The sequence below is a fragment of the Fistularia commersonii genome, chromosome 13 (assembly GCF_037954325.1).
Source record: "Fistularia commersonii isolate RoL2024-O1a breed Wild chromosome 13, RoL_Fcom_v1.0, whole genome shotgun sequence".
NCBI lineage: Eukaryota > Metazoa > Chordata > Actinopteri > Syngnathiformes > Fistulariidae > Fistularia > Fistularia commersonii.
Window position 1 is genome coordinate 13,871,199 of NC_141296.1, and position 16,065 is coordinate 13,887,263.

The 16,065-nt window shown below is 47.6% G+C and overlaps 1 protein-coding gene across 3 annotated transcripts in view; it reads left to right on the forward strand.

Moving 5' to 3' along the window:
* afg2a (AAA ATPase AFG2A) overlaps positions 1-16,065 on the forward strand; it is a 139,827-nt gene that overhangs the window by 112,451 nt on the left and 11,311 nt on the right. For 2 of the 3 annotated variants that reach the window (XM_086158224.1, XM_086158226.1), the window contains one exon: positions 7,077-7,241. The exons of the other annotated variant lie outside the window; for it this stretch is intronic. In XM_086158224.1, coding sequence (XP_086014350.1) covers positions 7,077-7,241 — 165 coding nt within the window. The remainder of the gene's footprint in view (positions 1-7,076; positions 7,242-16,065) is intronic. 3 annotated transcript variants of the gene reach the window in all.

Below are 16,065 nucleotides of genomic sequence, written 5' to 3' on the forward strand. Positions count from 1 at the left end.
TCACACACATTCTTACAAAACCTCATAACAAGATACACATTATACAATATTCTTTATAGGTCACTTATTTCCTCACTAGCAAGCGAAAAATAAAATAAAACTAAAAAAAAAAAAAAAAAAAACATCTCACTTAGTCAAATAGAGATAATATCTTCAACTCTCCAAATATTTTTTAATGGGTGCCCATTTGTCAAGATATAGGTCTGTCTGAAGTCGTAAGTTTGCTGTTATGCGTTCCATGCAGTTTCCATCCTTAAGCCTCTGACGCCGCTGGTCCAGGGTAGGTGGGTGGGGTTTGAGCCAGTTTACTGTGATCATTTTATGTGCAATTAATAGAAGAACTCTAAGCGAAAACACCTGGTTTTTCCTTAAATCGCTTGTTGATGCTGTACCCATAATAAATTGCTGCGGATCAATTGGTCTGTTTAATTTTAAAATCTCACTTATTTGTTTTTTCACCTCTTCCCAGAATTTCATCAGTTTAGGGCAGTCCCAAAAAATGTGGGAAAAGTCCCCCGTTATGCCACAGCCCCTCCAACACAGGGGCGAACAGTTATTATTTACGTTTTAATGCCATGCGATCTACACACACTACCTTTGCGACCGACCGCTAGATCGCGATCAACATATCGGGCACGCCTGCAAAAGACCCTTCAATCTGTTTCGGAAGAAGGAAGAACGATGACTGTTCACTCTCTGTTGGTTCTCCGCGCTCTATTAATTCAAAATCCACATATGAACGTATGAAACGGTGTCAGAAATGGCGGCTGAGGAAGGGCGGGGGAGTCGAGGAGTCGTCACAGGAGGACGACGCCGGCTTCGGCCCTACTTGAGCTCATAAAGAAAGCGAGGGCTCGCTCCGGGGATGAGCTGGGACGGCGGGCGAGGGGTGGCTTACAGAAACCAGAGCCGGCGAGGTTTTACAGCGAGCGAGGGGGGGTTGGAAAGGACGCGGCGACCTGCCGACGGCTCGCAGGAAACGCCTCTTTGCAAAGCAAACATACACCTATTTTATGGCTGCCACTTACTGCCTTTTCATTACGGCATCCAATGAGTCGACATTTCAACATGGCCTCCGTCTAATTTCCTCTGCTTTTCTTCACCTTTTTTTTTTTTTTTTCCCCCTCTCCCTGTCGGACGACACACACACACACACACACACATATTAAAATAATACTGCTTTCTTTAGCTGTAGAGGCCATTTTTACTCCTGGTGGAGGTGCGAGTTGTTTTGACAGATTTGGGGACTTTATTGCTGCATTAGGGGCAAAAGTGCCAGCCGGGTCCCCAAAGAAAAGCGACCGCCACCACCCGTGTGTGGTCTGGCAGGGTCGGGGGGCCCCGACTCTTGCCGAGGCCAAAGATATCAAAAAAAGCAAAATGTTTCCGTGCAAAACAAACAATAAGCCCATTTGACCTCGAGATTTTTTCCGACGGGCCGTGAGTCTTTAACGGACGATGGAGCCGGTAAACCCGGCACCGTGTTTGAGGCGTTGAGGCGGCGTGTTGGACGGTGGCAGAGTTGCGGGCGGCCACGCTCGTCATGAAACACGCATAAAACACGCATAATTCCACAGCTATACACCAACGTCGTAACGGGGTGGAAAGAAACGCCGGCAAAAGCGGCGCTCATGCGAATTGATGTTTGTCCGCCCTTCGCTTTTATTTAACACAATTAAGTATTTATTTAGCGCACATTATTACAGTAGGTATGGAAAAAGTCTGAATTGCGGTTTATTGAGACGTTTGTACCTTGATTTTCCAAATAAATAGTCTGTGGCTCAAATGTTTTCAGGTTTTACCTTCAGTTGTGTCCCCTTTCATAAATGTCTTTTTAAAAAGTAAATAAAAGTACAATTTAAGCTTAATATATACAGAATTAAGAGAATAAAAAAAAAACTTTGAAAAGCTCTCATAGGTCGCTTTAATAGTTTTGGTATGCCTGTACACAAACATGTGAATTAAGCTAATAGGCTAATAGTTTTCACAACAGCGAGTTGTTTAGTGTTCATGTTTAACCATCAGAAGTGCTGACAAGACATTAGCTGAACCGTTTTTTTTTTTTTTAATTTTGAAGACCTGCAGTTTTCCTGCAATGCCTGTTTGGAAAAAAAATCCCCTGAAGCGACGTCTCACTGCAAAATATAAAAAGGCTGGTTAATTTTTAACGTGCATAAATCAGCCGCCGAAATGACTTATGCGTAAAAAAAAAAAAAAAAGCCGCAATCCATGCACGGCCAGGCCCGTACACGCTCCCGGCGGGGCAGCAGGGGGTTAACTGCGCCGGAGTTATTTGGTTCTTGGACGCAGTGGCCTCGCCTGCCGGATGCAAGTTTGACTCAAGGGCAAAATCCAGAGTGAAAGCCTCTCATACTTTTGACTGGTTGCCAACTCGCCCTCCCTCCTTCCCTCCTTCCCTCCTTCCCTCTATCACTCACTCGCCCTCCCCTTGTCATCCTCGCCCCCTCCCTTCCTCCCCTCCGCCCCGGCCTCTGTTCATCCTCTGATCCGCTCCCCACGTTAAAATCGGGACTGACGCGAAGCAGGGCCGGTGTCCCTCCCAGCGCAGCGTGACCCCGTCTAGAATTATGTCATCTCTTTTTTTTTTTTTTTAAATTCCTCGACCAAAAAAAAAAAAAAAAAAAAACGCTTTCGCTCGGAATCTTGAGACTCGCTGCTGTGTGCGAGTGTGTGTGTGTGTGTGTGTGTGCACGCGCTTAGTTGGAGACAGGAAGCGATGCTGTTGAGTCTTCTCAAGTATGGATCTGTTTAAGAAATGATTGATTTTGTAATGCCGCGACGAGCAACCCCGGATCGCCTCGACTATTCGTCGGTTTACGGACCCTTTTCACGCTTTCGATGGGATTCCAGTCACATGTTAGTGAAATTGCACGTAAACACGGAAATGAAAAGGCGGAAAGGCCTCAACATGGGTCAGTTTTAATGTCGAACATCACGCAATCTCCCATGTTGAGGCCTTTCCGCCTTTTCATTTCCGTGTGTTTACGTGCAATTTCACTAATACGCGACTAGAATCGCATGGAATTAGCGTGAAAAGGGTCCGTGCGAAGCTCAACCAAGTTTCTGTCAGTTTCTGCCACCTTTAGAAAACCCAAACATCGATACGGCACCGTGATTTCGACAGACCGGCGCTAAATGTTGACAGGCTAAGAGATTTCCTCATCGCACATTTGGTTCAATTGACCGATCTCTGCTAGCGTAGCATCCATCATCAGAAATAAAAGGACTGGATTATTTCTTCCCCCGGAGAGGGGAGAATGGAACGGCACCTTTTCTCGATGGAAAAGGTGATGGTGAGAAGCTTCGTCCGATCCCCTGCCGGGAAGCACGTGATGTTATCGCGGTATATCTTTTAGCGCTTAATGACTGTATTGTGGTGGTGAGCCGAGACAAAAATACCCTCCGATACTGTTAATGTAGGACTTTTATTCTTCAGGTCTTCAAGACGTGACTTGGCGTTTTTATTTTTATTTTTTTTTTCCCTTCACATCGCGGGCTGGGAAACCAGCATAGTAAGGATTAGTGTGTTTGGACCAAAACTTGGCCAGTTTCTACTAATATTACATCATAGCCTCAGATTCATTTCCCCCCCAAAAAAGCCCAAGCGGAAGGAGTTGACCTTCCCGACTTCGCGCGGAGCGTTTCGTTCCCTTCACGCTTTTTTTTTCTTCACTTTGGCGCACTCTCCGTGAAAAATCCGAGTCGGTATGACTCACCGAGGCCCGCGAGGATTGCGGACTGACAGGTTGGGAAACCGCGTGCGGCAAAAGGCCTCGAGGCAGAAGCAGAGGCAGCTCGGACGGCCGCCGCCGTGACCCCGTGCATTTCTGTTAAACGCTGTTTTAGTTTTCGTGAAGAATAACGATATTTTGCCTCGCCGTTTCAATGCGTTCATTTATTTCCGTGCGCCGGGAGCAGCTCCAGACCCGAAGATGGCCGGCAACGTAAGGCGGCCCCCTGGAGGAGAAGATTCCCGGCATTCCTGGGCGTTCAGGGAGAGGTGCAGGACTCGGCAGATAGGAAGTCATCTGTCATTGGGGGGGTAATCACTTCTGGGGGAGGGGCTGCAGTGCCTGGAATGATTACTGTTGTTATCTGCAGTGAAACTTGGCGCAGGGAGAGACAACGGCTTGTTTTTCTCCTCTCTCTCTCTCTCTGTCTTTTTGTTTTTGTCAGCAGCCCAGACGGGGTGTTAGCCGGTCACTATTCCTCCCCGAATTATGGCTAAATAGCCGCGATGCCGAACAACGCGCGTCACCCTTTTTAATAGTTTAGCCCGGATTTTCTTAACCTGGGTTCGATGGAACCCCAGGGGTTCGGCGGAGGTCAAAACACACACCCGACTCACATAATCCGTGAGGACACACCCCGCTTGGCCGTCGCCGGCTGCAGGTGGTCACGCTAAATAGCTTGGCTATTGCTGCAGGGCTTTCGGTGCGCTCAAGAGTCAACTTGTGACTGTCGTGACGGTATATCGTGTGTTTTCTTTCTTAATGTAATGTCGAGCAAAAACAGAAAGCGGTGGGACCAATATGTGCGGGATTGATTCACCCGTACAACGGAACATGATGGGAGTCGGCGTCCTAACTGTTTTTGTGTGAAAATCATGGTTTTGTTCTTGAAATACACGCATTTTGTGCACCAGTAAAACATATACCTATGTCTTGAATTTGAAAAATCACTGTTTATTTCCAATAAAGGAGGTGAATATAAACCAGGTGGGGTTCAGTAACTCTTAAGAACCACTTTTTTTAGCCGCTACGTTTTGGCGGGACGGGGAGCGTCTCCTATCCCACTTGTGTGTTTTGGCGCTCCCTTCAAGTGAACCGCCCGAGTTAGGCTCTGCCCCGAACCCAACCTTACCTCACCCCATCCGGCCTTCCGCAGGCCAAGCTTCAGGTGGGACACCGTCATCCGAAAAGGAGCCCCATCGACGCCCCCGCCGGGCCTGCCAAGTCAAGAATTTGTCTAGTAGTGGGCCGTCCCCCACCTCCTCCTCATTCCGACCCCCGCCCCTGGATCCTTGAGAACAGGAAGTGTATCTTGTTAAGTGATGGATGGCCCCCCTGCTCTTGCTGAGAGGAAGAAGAAGAAGAAAAAAAAAAAAAAAGGCCTTTATTGCCCTCCAGGCCAGTCAGATGAGTTTAGCAGTTTTAAAGCTGAGGGTCGGCTCCGCTTTTCTTCGGCGGCGCCTCGGAGCCTGCGCGCCCGAACACCACGGGTGCGTCTCCATTATGTACGCGGGGGAGAATTAACAGCCAATCAGGAGCAGGTGGCGCCTTTCTTTTTTTTTTTTTTTTTTTTTAATGATTATTTTTGCAACAACGGCTAGAAAAGTGGATGCCGGCTTCACGGGGCGTCGGCATGGTGCTCGGTGGGCGTGCGCTTTTAGCCGGTTGTTGCGCGCCGCTGTGAAAGCGGGGGTCATCGGGTTTGCGCTGGCACGCCGCTGCAGGATCGTCCCAGGGAGTGCAGCGGCTCAGGAAGTGTCCCTGACACGTCCTCCGTGCGGTGCGGCGCAGCCTGCTGATACTGGCTGATCACCCCGTCCTCCCCCCGATCCACACACACACACACACACACACACACATAGCCCCGAATCTCACATCTTGAATAATAACCTTAACCCTGTGGGAGCCACGGTGACAGCAGCTTCCTTATTCATAAATGTTCACTGGCTGTTTCCGGCTTCCTGTCGCCGCCCGCCGACCGCGGTGACGTTGCGCCCGACCGGCCCGACGCTTTGTCGTTTTCCCTCCTCGAAAGAGTGGAAGAATCCAGGCACCTGAAAAACAAGAAGGTTTCCTCTCCTGACCCGACGCTTCTTTGTTCGCCGCGGCTCTGTTGTGGTTACCTAAGGGCCGCTACCCATGTTTGTCTCCGGTTTCCATCCTCTCATGTTCCATATACATACTCGAGAACACACACACACACACATGCACACATGCACGAAAAAAAGAGCAGCAGATAAAACAGCTGGAAAACTGTCGGCCGCTCATGTTCGTGGAAATCCGGAGGGGAAGTAAGAAGAGGATAAACAAACTGTTAAATCTGCATCCTGTGCGCGACGGCTTTTAGTCAGAAATGCGGACTTTGACATTTTCTCCCCGGGAGAAGATTGATATTTTCATGTGAAACAGAAAAGGAGGCGACTTTTCGCGTCGGTAGGATATCCAGGAAATTAGACCCTGCCGTTAAAGGACTAGTTCACCACAAAATGACAATCCCGTCGCGGCGAGTCGAAATGAATAACAACTGGAAATAAGAATGGCGGTCGCGCGTGTATGTTTGCAGGCTGCAATGATTCCTGTTTCAAATAGATGAATAAATAAATAAAGTAAGTTCAAAGACAGCCATTCCGGTCTATCAAACCGCCGCTGATCGCTCCTGACACGACCTCCCGCGCGGCTCGTGTGTGTGTGTGTGTGTGTGTGTGTGTGTCCCGTCTGGACCGGTGATGAGGGGCTCCGCTGGTTTCACAACCTGGCCTCACTCAGGATTCAAGCAGGAGGACAACAATGAAAACTGTCACTTCGAGTCGACATTTCTTCGCCCCCCTTTCCTCCATCGAAAGCCTCCTCCTCCTCCTCCGGCCCGCCGAACCACCCAAACAACAAACACAACACACCGCCGCCACTGGTGGCGGCCCGAACGCGGGGAGGGGGGCGCGTTTGTCCGTCTGCCGGGCTGCTCGAGAGGCGCCCGTCACTTAATGACATGTGACAAGTGAGACAGTCGCGGCTTTGGGTGCTCAAGGGCTGTTTTGGGGTCGTGGAGACGCGATCTGCAGGAAGTGGAGGGTTTGTTTTGGATAACCGGGACAAGCTTTTGTTTTTAGCGCTTTAAATCTTCATTTGCACCTACGAGGCCAGGCGTGAACAAAGAATCGGCATTATTAGATGGTAGTTTATCGATCTCCTCATAGAGGAGCTGCTGTTTGCGCTTGCCGAGTTGAATAGCCGGACGTTCAAATGTGGAAAATTCAATTTGTGTCACTTTTGTTTTCGCCGACGAGAGAGCGTTCGGCGTGTAAATCTGAACTCTCTGCCCCACAGGCCCTGATGCGTCCGGGTCGTCTTGACCGAATCGTCTACGTGCCTCTTCCAGATGTTCCGACCCGAAGGGAAATATTTTCCCTTCAGTTTCGCAACATGCCCGTGGCTGAAAATGTGTCTCTCGACAACCTCGTGACTCGTACAAACAAGTACTCCGGAGCAGAGGTGAGCGATATCTTCTTATCTTGATTACGTTTGAACGAGCGCTCGATTCCCGAGTCCGTGACTTCCGCATCGCCCCGACCCCGTCGGCAAGCGTGCGCATACTATTCCATCGCGACGATTTTGATATGTAACAAAAGTGTGACGAAAGGGGCCGTTTTGAGACGTGTTACACGGGTATGTTTTCTTGCCTCCTAATTGGTTCCATTTAACAGGTGTCAAATGTTATTATCGCCGCAGACCATAATAACGAGGTCGAGATCTTATTGAGGATAACGTCTTTCTTTCGGCCCCGTTTCCTGTATTTACCGCCGCCGGCCAACGAGAGGAGTCGAAATTCCCCGAAGGGGGAGGTGAAAACCCTCCGTGTTTACAAATTCATCCGGTGACCGAAAGCAGAAACAAGCTAATCGGAAGCTAAGGACGCGTTTACGATCGGAGGAGTTCATGCGCAGCAGATTAGCGTGGAAGTTTGCTCGGAGTTGTATCCGTCTATCGCGGTTCGTTTTGATGATCTTGGAAATAAAATGAATTTAAGAGCGAAAGGTGAATCGCCGAGTGGAAGGTCTAGATCTCCCTCAGATTGCTCAGAATGTGAAACACGCCGGGAGACGTCATCGCGTCCGAAGAATGTCTGGCACAGACAGCGAGCCGAACCGTCATCACCTCGTTCTCTCCGTATCGCGGTGCAGTTTATGATTTATGGAGCAGCTCCACCGCAGACAATAGAAAAGAATTACGTGTTATTATAGCAGCGTACAATGTTTCAATACATAAGCATGAAACAAATCGTTGTTTACGCAGGTAAATTTTTCATGCTGGCGCTATTAGCTTTAAATAGCTATCATTAAAATTTGAAGATTCCATTTTTTCTTTTTGGAAAACCATTTAGATCTGAAGATAAACTAGTGATATTCCTATAGTCCTACAAGTCGGAGTTGTTTAAAAAAATCACTTGTAACTTTGAAAATGAATAAAAGAAAGCAAACATGGTTCCAAAGCCGACAAAAGATAATGTGTTTATGGAGCAGCTCGATCACAGACAATAGGAAAGAAAAACGTGTCGTTATATCATGCAGAAATCACGCCATTATTTATGCAGGTACATTTTTCATGTGTGCCGCTATTAGGTTTAATAGCTATGCTAAGTAGCTATAGCTACTAAATAGCTATAGCTAAGTCAGAATCGTTTAAAAAAAAATCACTTGTAACTTTGTAAATTAAACAGAAGAAAGCAAAAATGGTTCAAAAAAAAAACATAAAAGATAGTGGACCCAAAAACAAGAAAAAACATGAACTGTACACTAACATTATACGAAATATTCCCTTTTCGAAAGAAAGTTGGATATATTACAATAAGTGTAAAAAGTTGACGTCCCAGTACTGCACCTTGTGGAACAGCACAGCTTAAATTGTCAGTAACTGCTAATAAAATCTTTAATTTACAGAAGTTTTACGCGGGAATCAACGGGGAACCGACTAGGAAATTACCTTCCCTTTTATCGTAACACATCCAGCGACTGAACTTTGGCCAGCCTTTCTCACCGCGGCTCGCTGCTCGTCTACATTGTCGCTGTTGTTCCTTCGCCACGTCACGGCGCCGACCCGTGATCTCACAGCTGACTCGGACCGATCACACAGATGCTCCTTTGTGTGACGGATTCATGCGCCGCATGATTCACTTTGTTTTCGTCCGTCGGAACTCCAAATATCCTCGAGTCGCAAAGGAACCCGGCGGTGGTGTAGAATCTTATTCGAAAGGCTCGGCTACCTTTTTTTTTTCGGTAAAATCATCCGATATCTACTTGAAGTGTTACGGGATTCAGATTGCGTTTTTGATCACTTTTCTGTCACTCTCTGAGCGACACACACACACACACACACACACACACCGATCCTTCCCAGAAATAATCCCCTAAAACAAGTAAAACTACTCCGGTAAGGGCTAATCTGGCGTCTCCCCCGATTTGGGCGTTTCATGAATGAAAAATGGCACCAATCATTCACCCGAAGTTCTCAACAGCCCTTTAATTATTATTATTTTATCGTAACGTTCGGAAAAGCTTCCCGGTGACATGTTTGGATCATACATGAGAAATAAACTTCCAGAAGGTGTTTGAAGCTTGGACTAACACCGAAGACACAGTACAAGATTTTTTTCACCCGACTTTCCCCAGGATTTACGGTCGGCTAGAGTCGGCATCGGTCAAGACGAGTTGGGGATTGAAGGCATCGCTAGTTAAGCACAGGCGGCCGCGGCTTGTCGTCCCAGAGGGCGACCCGGCCGACCTCAGACGCTGTCAATCAAATGTGTTTTTGAGCCGACTCGATCGAGTTGTGTGTGACTGTGAGCACATTACCGATGAAAAAGATGAGGCGGGACAAAGCGTGTGAAGATACCGGGAATTAGCTTGAGTATCAAATCAACGATAATGAACCGCAAAGGAGGGAGAGGGCTGACAAAGTTGACGACAATAATGGAGGAAAGAGCAGATAGCTGCATTAACGCCTGCCATTTGTCAGCCATGTTAGTTTAGCAGGGGTGTTAAACTCAAATACACAGTGGGCCGAAATTCAAAACTGGGACAAAGTCGCGGGCCAACGTTGATATTTATTGAAAAAAATCTTCTTCCAGATATAACAATGAACCCAAACAAGTTTTGCTTAAAAACAAAACATGGAACAAGCATAGCTTAATACTGTACAATATATAACTTAATATTGCACACATGCAAAATCCTGTTTTCTGCCTAAGTAGCAGGGTGGCAGTATTAGCATAAGGTCGCTATGACTACTGTCAGCAGAGGAGAGGGCGTTTATGGGTCCTGTTGGGATTTTCGTGCCAAAACAGCAGCAGAAAATTCTGGGATTTGTAGAATTAGCTCTAAAAGTCATTTGGTATGGCTTTGGGCCAAATATAATTAAAGTGCGGGCCAAATTTGGCCCGCGGGCCAGAGTTTGACTCCTATGCTCTAGAGTTTGACGCGTTCCGTCGGTTTGACCAATCATGTTGTCTGTGAGTGCAGCCGTTAAATATTTGATCCCCAGTGTTTCAGTCGGGAAATCTGCGGAAACCAGTTCATTTGTGTAAATATCCACATCCGTGTGCCTAAAAGTACACAAGAAGTATGGATGATCGATAAGTAATACGCATTTCATAGTTTCTTCGCATTAAAATAGAGATAAGATAAGATACATATGTAATCTTTGGATCTTTTAATCCAGATTAAGGCAAACTCATAACACACACAGCAGGCCTAACGGTTGGGAAACAATTCTATATCTCCGTCTGTGTGTCCATTTGTATCTGGTGATGGACTTGCATGTATAAGCGCTGGGAGAGGTGAGACATATATCATACGTCAGAGACCTTAATGCTCTCTTACTTTATAGACTTTTACGCTTTCTCACGTCATACCAATGCTTATCTTCCGATGAGTGAACGCCGGCATAACTCGCTCTCGCCGCTCACCGGTTACTCGCCGGTCACTCTTTGTTTGCACATGTCTGTACGGTGCGCTTGAGTGTCAAGTAAAACGCATGAATATTATTGTTATCGTCGGCAACTACGGTGACAGTCGTCTAGCGAGCTCAACAGAAACACCCGCTGTCAATGAAACGCTTCCCTGCCGATTGGACAAAATAGTTGCGTTTTAAGCGGCGGTTAACAAATTCGCCGGCCTGCCGGGGTCGCGGTCTGCGCTTTTCTCCGGAGGTCAGTCAGAGGACATCTATAAGGCCCCCTTCATATCCGGAAAGATCCCTTCCTCTGATTTCTGAGTGCGGTGGCCTCCACCCAGGGCAGCAGCCTGAAGCAGGGGTACACCTGGAGGAAGTATGCAGTCAGAAAACGATCCCATCCACCCTCCGCCGCTATCAGGTGTTGTGTTTGACATTTTGTGGGGGGGCGGCGGGGGGGGGGGGGGGGGGGGGTTGCCCAAACCCTGGAAAAATATTTTAAAGTCGAAATCCAAAGACATGCCACTGTCAAGCTGACAAGAGGCGGCTGGTAGGAAGGAGAGATGGGTCTCACCTGTGTTGGTATAATATCGTACATACCAACAGTATAGATCAAATTAGATAAGACGAAACATAAAACTTACACCTCCTTACGCTCATGGGGGCGGGCGGTGGTGAGGGTGACAGGAAACTGGATACCGAGCAGAGAACAAGGTAGCGATGAAGATGACGAGGAACGCGGCGTGTCGTGAAGTCATTCTACCAGAAACATCTCGCAAGTAATAGAAATGAAAAGGTTAAATTATGATAATGGGGTCCCCGGTTCTATTTCTAGCTTCTCTGTCTGGAGTTTGCGACGGGTTCCTCTGAAAGTACATCCAAGAAGTTGGTGGTTGGAGACCTTAAATTGCCCTGATGTGCACGTGAGAGAGTGAATGAGTGAATGCTATATGGGGTGGGTGGTTGTACTTCCGGATAAGACGGGAGAATGAGTGCGTATGGGTGTATATCTTCATTTTTGGCACTGTGACTGCTACTACGCATCCTCCACAAGTGCAAAAACAGAATAGTTAGTGAATGAATGAACGAATGAGTTCATGAATCGCGTCCATGTTAGTCACAGCAGGAACCCTGGTCATGTGATGTGATCAGAAAAGGCATCATTTTGACCATGTTTTTTGTTTTGTTTACATCCGCAGTCGCTTTCAAAACGGTGACCCAAAAGCCCCGCGGCCACCTAGTGGTCACCGGTCAGACCGCCACGAGTTGCCCGCCTACAAACCGTTCGCTGCAGGACATTAAAACAACCTCCGGTGTTTTGTTTTTCGGCCAGACGGTCGGTCCGGTGTTGATTTACCACATTTTATTTTTCCGCATCGTAAAATGCAACACGTCTCCTCACAAGTGGCGACGGCGTGCAAGTTCGCAGTGCACGGAGGAGGGCGGAGTCGTCGTTTTTTTTTTGTCGTCCGTACACTTAAAACTAACCCCACGCCCCTTTTGGGGTCCTATTTCCCAACTGACGCCCCGTGGTTACCCTTCAGTGAAGTAATCGCAGTATTTCATGTCGTCACTTTTTTTTTTTTTTTTTTTTTTTCTTTTTCCAAATGTGACGGGTTACAACGACGACCCCCCCTCCCCGCCCTCCGGCAAATTAAAACATGTTGCGGCGAGAGGACCGCGAGGGTCTAGACGTCTCGCTCCCTTTGCCACCTCGCGCTCGGCCTTTATATTTGACTTGGCGGAGGGAGCGTTAATGCAACAGGCGTCTGGTGGAAAGGCTGCGGCCGACGCGCATCGACCAGCCGTGCGTTTGGCTGCGTGTGTGGCGGCGGGGGGCTAATAAATCAAAAAGTATGGTATTTATTGAAGCCGGAGGCCACGGAGCAGAACTTCGGCTTCGGTTTTTCAGATCGTACACGCCGTCGGCAGATGCTCCTCCTCGCCTCCTTACCTCGCCACTTCCTGGCACCGGGATCGGTTGACGCGTCCTGCGCCGCCGCTCTTTCTCCGACCGCATTCGGCGTCAAGTCCACCCTCTCTCGTCGAGAACGTTTTTAGCGGTCTGCGGATGTAAACAAAACAAAAACGTGGTCAAAATGATGCCTTTTCTGATCACATCACATGACCAGGGTTCCTGCTGTGACTAACATGGACGCGATTCATGAACTCATTCATTCATTCGTTCACTAACTATTCTGTTTTTGCACTTGTGGAGGATGCGTAGTAGCAGTCACAGCGCCAAAAATGAAGATATACACCCATACGCACTCATTCTCCCGTCTTATCCGTCGCCGTGGCTAATTCTCCCTCCGGCATCACAAGAGCCGAGAGTGACATAGATTTCACCGTGATCCGGGGCGGATTATATTTAGCATGTGGATCGATGGCCCGAAGCCGGTCATGTGACCCCGTTGACGAGCCGTGGATGAAGTCGCTAAACAAGGCCGACGATATTGTCGTGTGTGTGTGTGTGTGTTGTTTCCCCGTCAGATCATGTATTCAGGTGAAGTTGTGTTTCAAGTCTTACGTTTGGTTGAAACGCAGTCGTGGCGATGCGGGCGCTGGATGAAAACAACAACGGGCGGCTTCAATATTAAACCATTCTCTGTGAAATTTGTTGTGAATTTGCTTTACCTGGCGAAGAAGGAGGTTACACACACACACACACACACACACACACATGGAGTTGCCGGTCCACCACCGAGGGGACGCACGAATGGGTGCATCGAGCTAGTTTCAGCCTTGGCAGTGGGTCCGACCTGGAGCTTTGACTTTAATTACATTCCTGGGATTTCAGGCTTGTTTCAGAGGAAGAGGGAGGCCGGGTCAGGCGGAGATGGGGGAGGAGGAAGAGGAGGTGGGGTTCCTCCTGTCAGCTCAGTGCTGGAGGCTTGTTAAAATCACCTGTCTTCCTACCTGCCTCGGAATGACATCTGGTTTCCCAATCCTTAGCTTCCTGCTAAACCCCCACCAAGGGCACACACACACACACACACACACACACACACATGCTGCAGCCTTGGAAATCTGCGCTGGCTGTCTCTTCCCTCCCCCTCCCCCATCTTTCCTGCAAACAGAAGCAACATTTGATACTGTAATAGCAGTAGTGTCACGAAGAAGAAGGGCTTCAGTTGCTCCTGAAGGAAGGTGTGATTTTACCCTTCATCTTCTTCTTCTTCTTCTTCTTGTCTTCTTTGGCAGGAAGAGGCCCGGGGGGATTTATTGCACCGGTCACATGCTGCCAAACACTCCCCGGCCTCCTTTTGTAGACTTAAGAGACAAACACCAATTTGACAGGATCCAGGCCTCGGCGATGCCACGCTAGCATTTTCAGCCGCCCGCCTGCAACGAAAACAAAAGGCAACAAAATAAGGCGATGCGAGCGAGACGGTTCGGAAGACGAACGCGTTCGAAAGATGTGAAGCAGGACGGAACATTCCACCCCTTCGGCCGGTCACGAGGTTCGAGGAGTGACAGAAGGCATTATGTCAGGCATACGAGGGCCTAAAAACCGCAGGGGCTCTTTCCCCCACCGGCACTAGAGCCGTGTCTGAAAACCTCTTTCTCCGTTTGGCCAAAGTGTGGCTCTGTGCGAGTAGTAACATCAGTACTTGTATGCCAAGATTTAGACCACAGGTGGCAGCGAAAAGGGCAAGCAAAGTCAGATGGTACCAACTTTTGCTTCCCGAGTGGGACGGGATCGGTCGCGATAGTTTACGAAGGACGGGGTGAACCCTCCGAGGCCGGCGATGTCGGAGGATGCGGTCACGTCTCACCTACCGCTCCTAAAATCATGCCATTATAACCATTAAAGAACACTGGAATGTGCTGGTGGGATCAGTACTTGTATGCCAAGATTTAGACGCGCCGGATACCACAGGTGGCAGCGAAAACAGCAAGCAATGTCAAATGGTACAAACTTTCGCTTCCCGAGCAGGACGGGATCGGTCGCGATAGTTTACGAAGGACGGAGTGAACCCTCGGAGGCCGGCGATATCGGAGCACGCGGTCACATCTCACGTACCGCTCCTAAAATCATGCCATTTACCATTAAAGAACACTGGAATGTGCTGGTTGGACGTTGTGGTTGGTTGTAATCCATTTGGATCGAACCGTAACACAGATCGTCATTTCAAAGCATCCAAACAGGCTTCAAAGGGACAATGAAAATACTTAAGTGGAATACTCTCAAATTTTCCAAAGTGTTTCACCAAATGTACCTTCTTCCTCGAACAAAAATACCTAATTTCGTGGACTGACTTCATACTGTTTCCACGCTTTGGCTTTAAGTTCTCGTTTCGAAAAAGGGTGCTTTACGTCTTCTTCCAAGGAATCCCTCTATGGTGACTGACATGTGACTCCCAGGAAATGAAGGTCAGGAGGCACCGCGGTCTTGTTTTTTACAAGAAATAGTCAACAACAACAACAACAACAATAATAATAATAATAATAATAATAATAATAATACCAATACTAGTAATAATAATAATAATAATAATGATGATAATAATAATAATAATAATAATATTGTTGTTGTTGTTGTCATTATTGATAATAATAATAATAACAAGAATAATACGAATAATAATCGCAATTATTTATGATCAGAAAAAATAATCAGTCACATCATTATGATGTAATAATGTAACTTATTTTTAGAATCGTGCAGTACGATTGCAGGTCTAATAATAGTAACGGTGGACAGGATTCGTTCCAGAGGTGGCGATTGGACATTTTAACAAAAATCTACCTCGACGCCCTTCTTTTTTTTTGTTTTTTTTTCCGTGCCTCCGCAGACAGGCGCCGTGCCATTTGGTTAATTTTCGCATCGGTTAAATGAAATACAAACAGCTCAACAAATGACAGATGACTGTTTGTTTAAGAGAGGAGGGAGGCAGATGCGCTGGATTTGCTGAAGCCTATTTGCAAGATTTGACAGACAAAAGGATTCACAAATAAGGTCTTGTATAATGACACACACACACACCAGGTAACGCCACACTGGCAGGAAGACAAATGGTTTCCTCTTCACACCTGTTGTAGCTGTGGCAGTTACTCCTCCGTCCTCCGCCTGATTTATGACCCTGTATTTGTTGTTGCAAAGATTTCTATCACCAGGGGCAACGGCGTTAAAAAAACAAAACAAGCGTGCAACGGCTAACACGGTAACCACCGATAGGAGCCCGAGATTCGGAATCTAGCGAAATCGCGACAGAGCCACGATACAGGGCCGCTACGACCGCCCCGTCCCGAAATTTGAATTCAGTTGAATTAAACCACATTGTTGGGGTTTGTGTTTTGTTTTTTTTTTTAATTTCTCAGTTGACTTTAAGCAGCCAACTAGGCTGTGTCTCAAACCTGATTT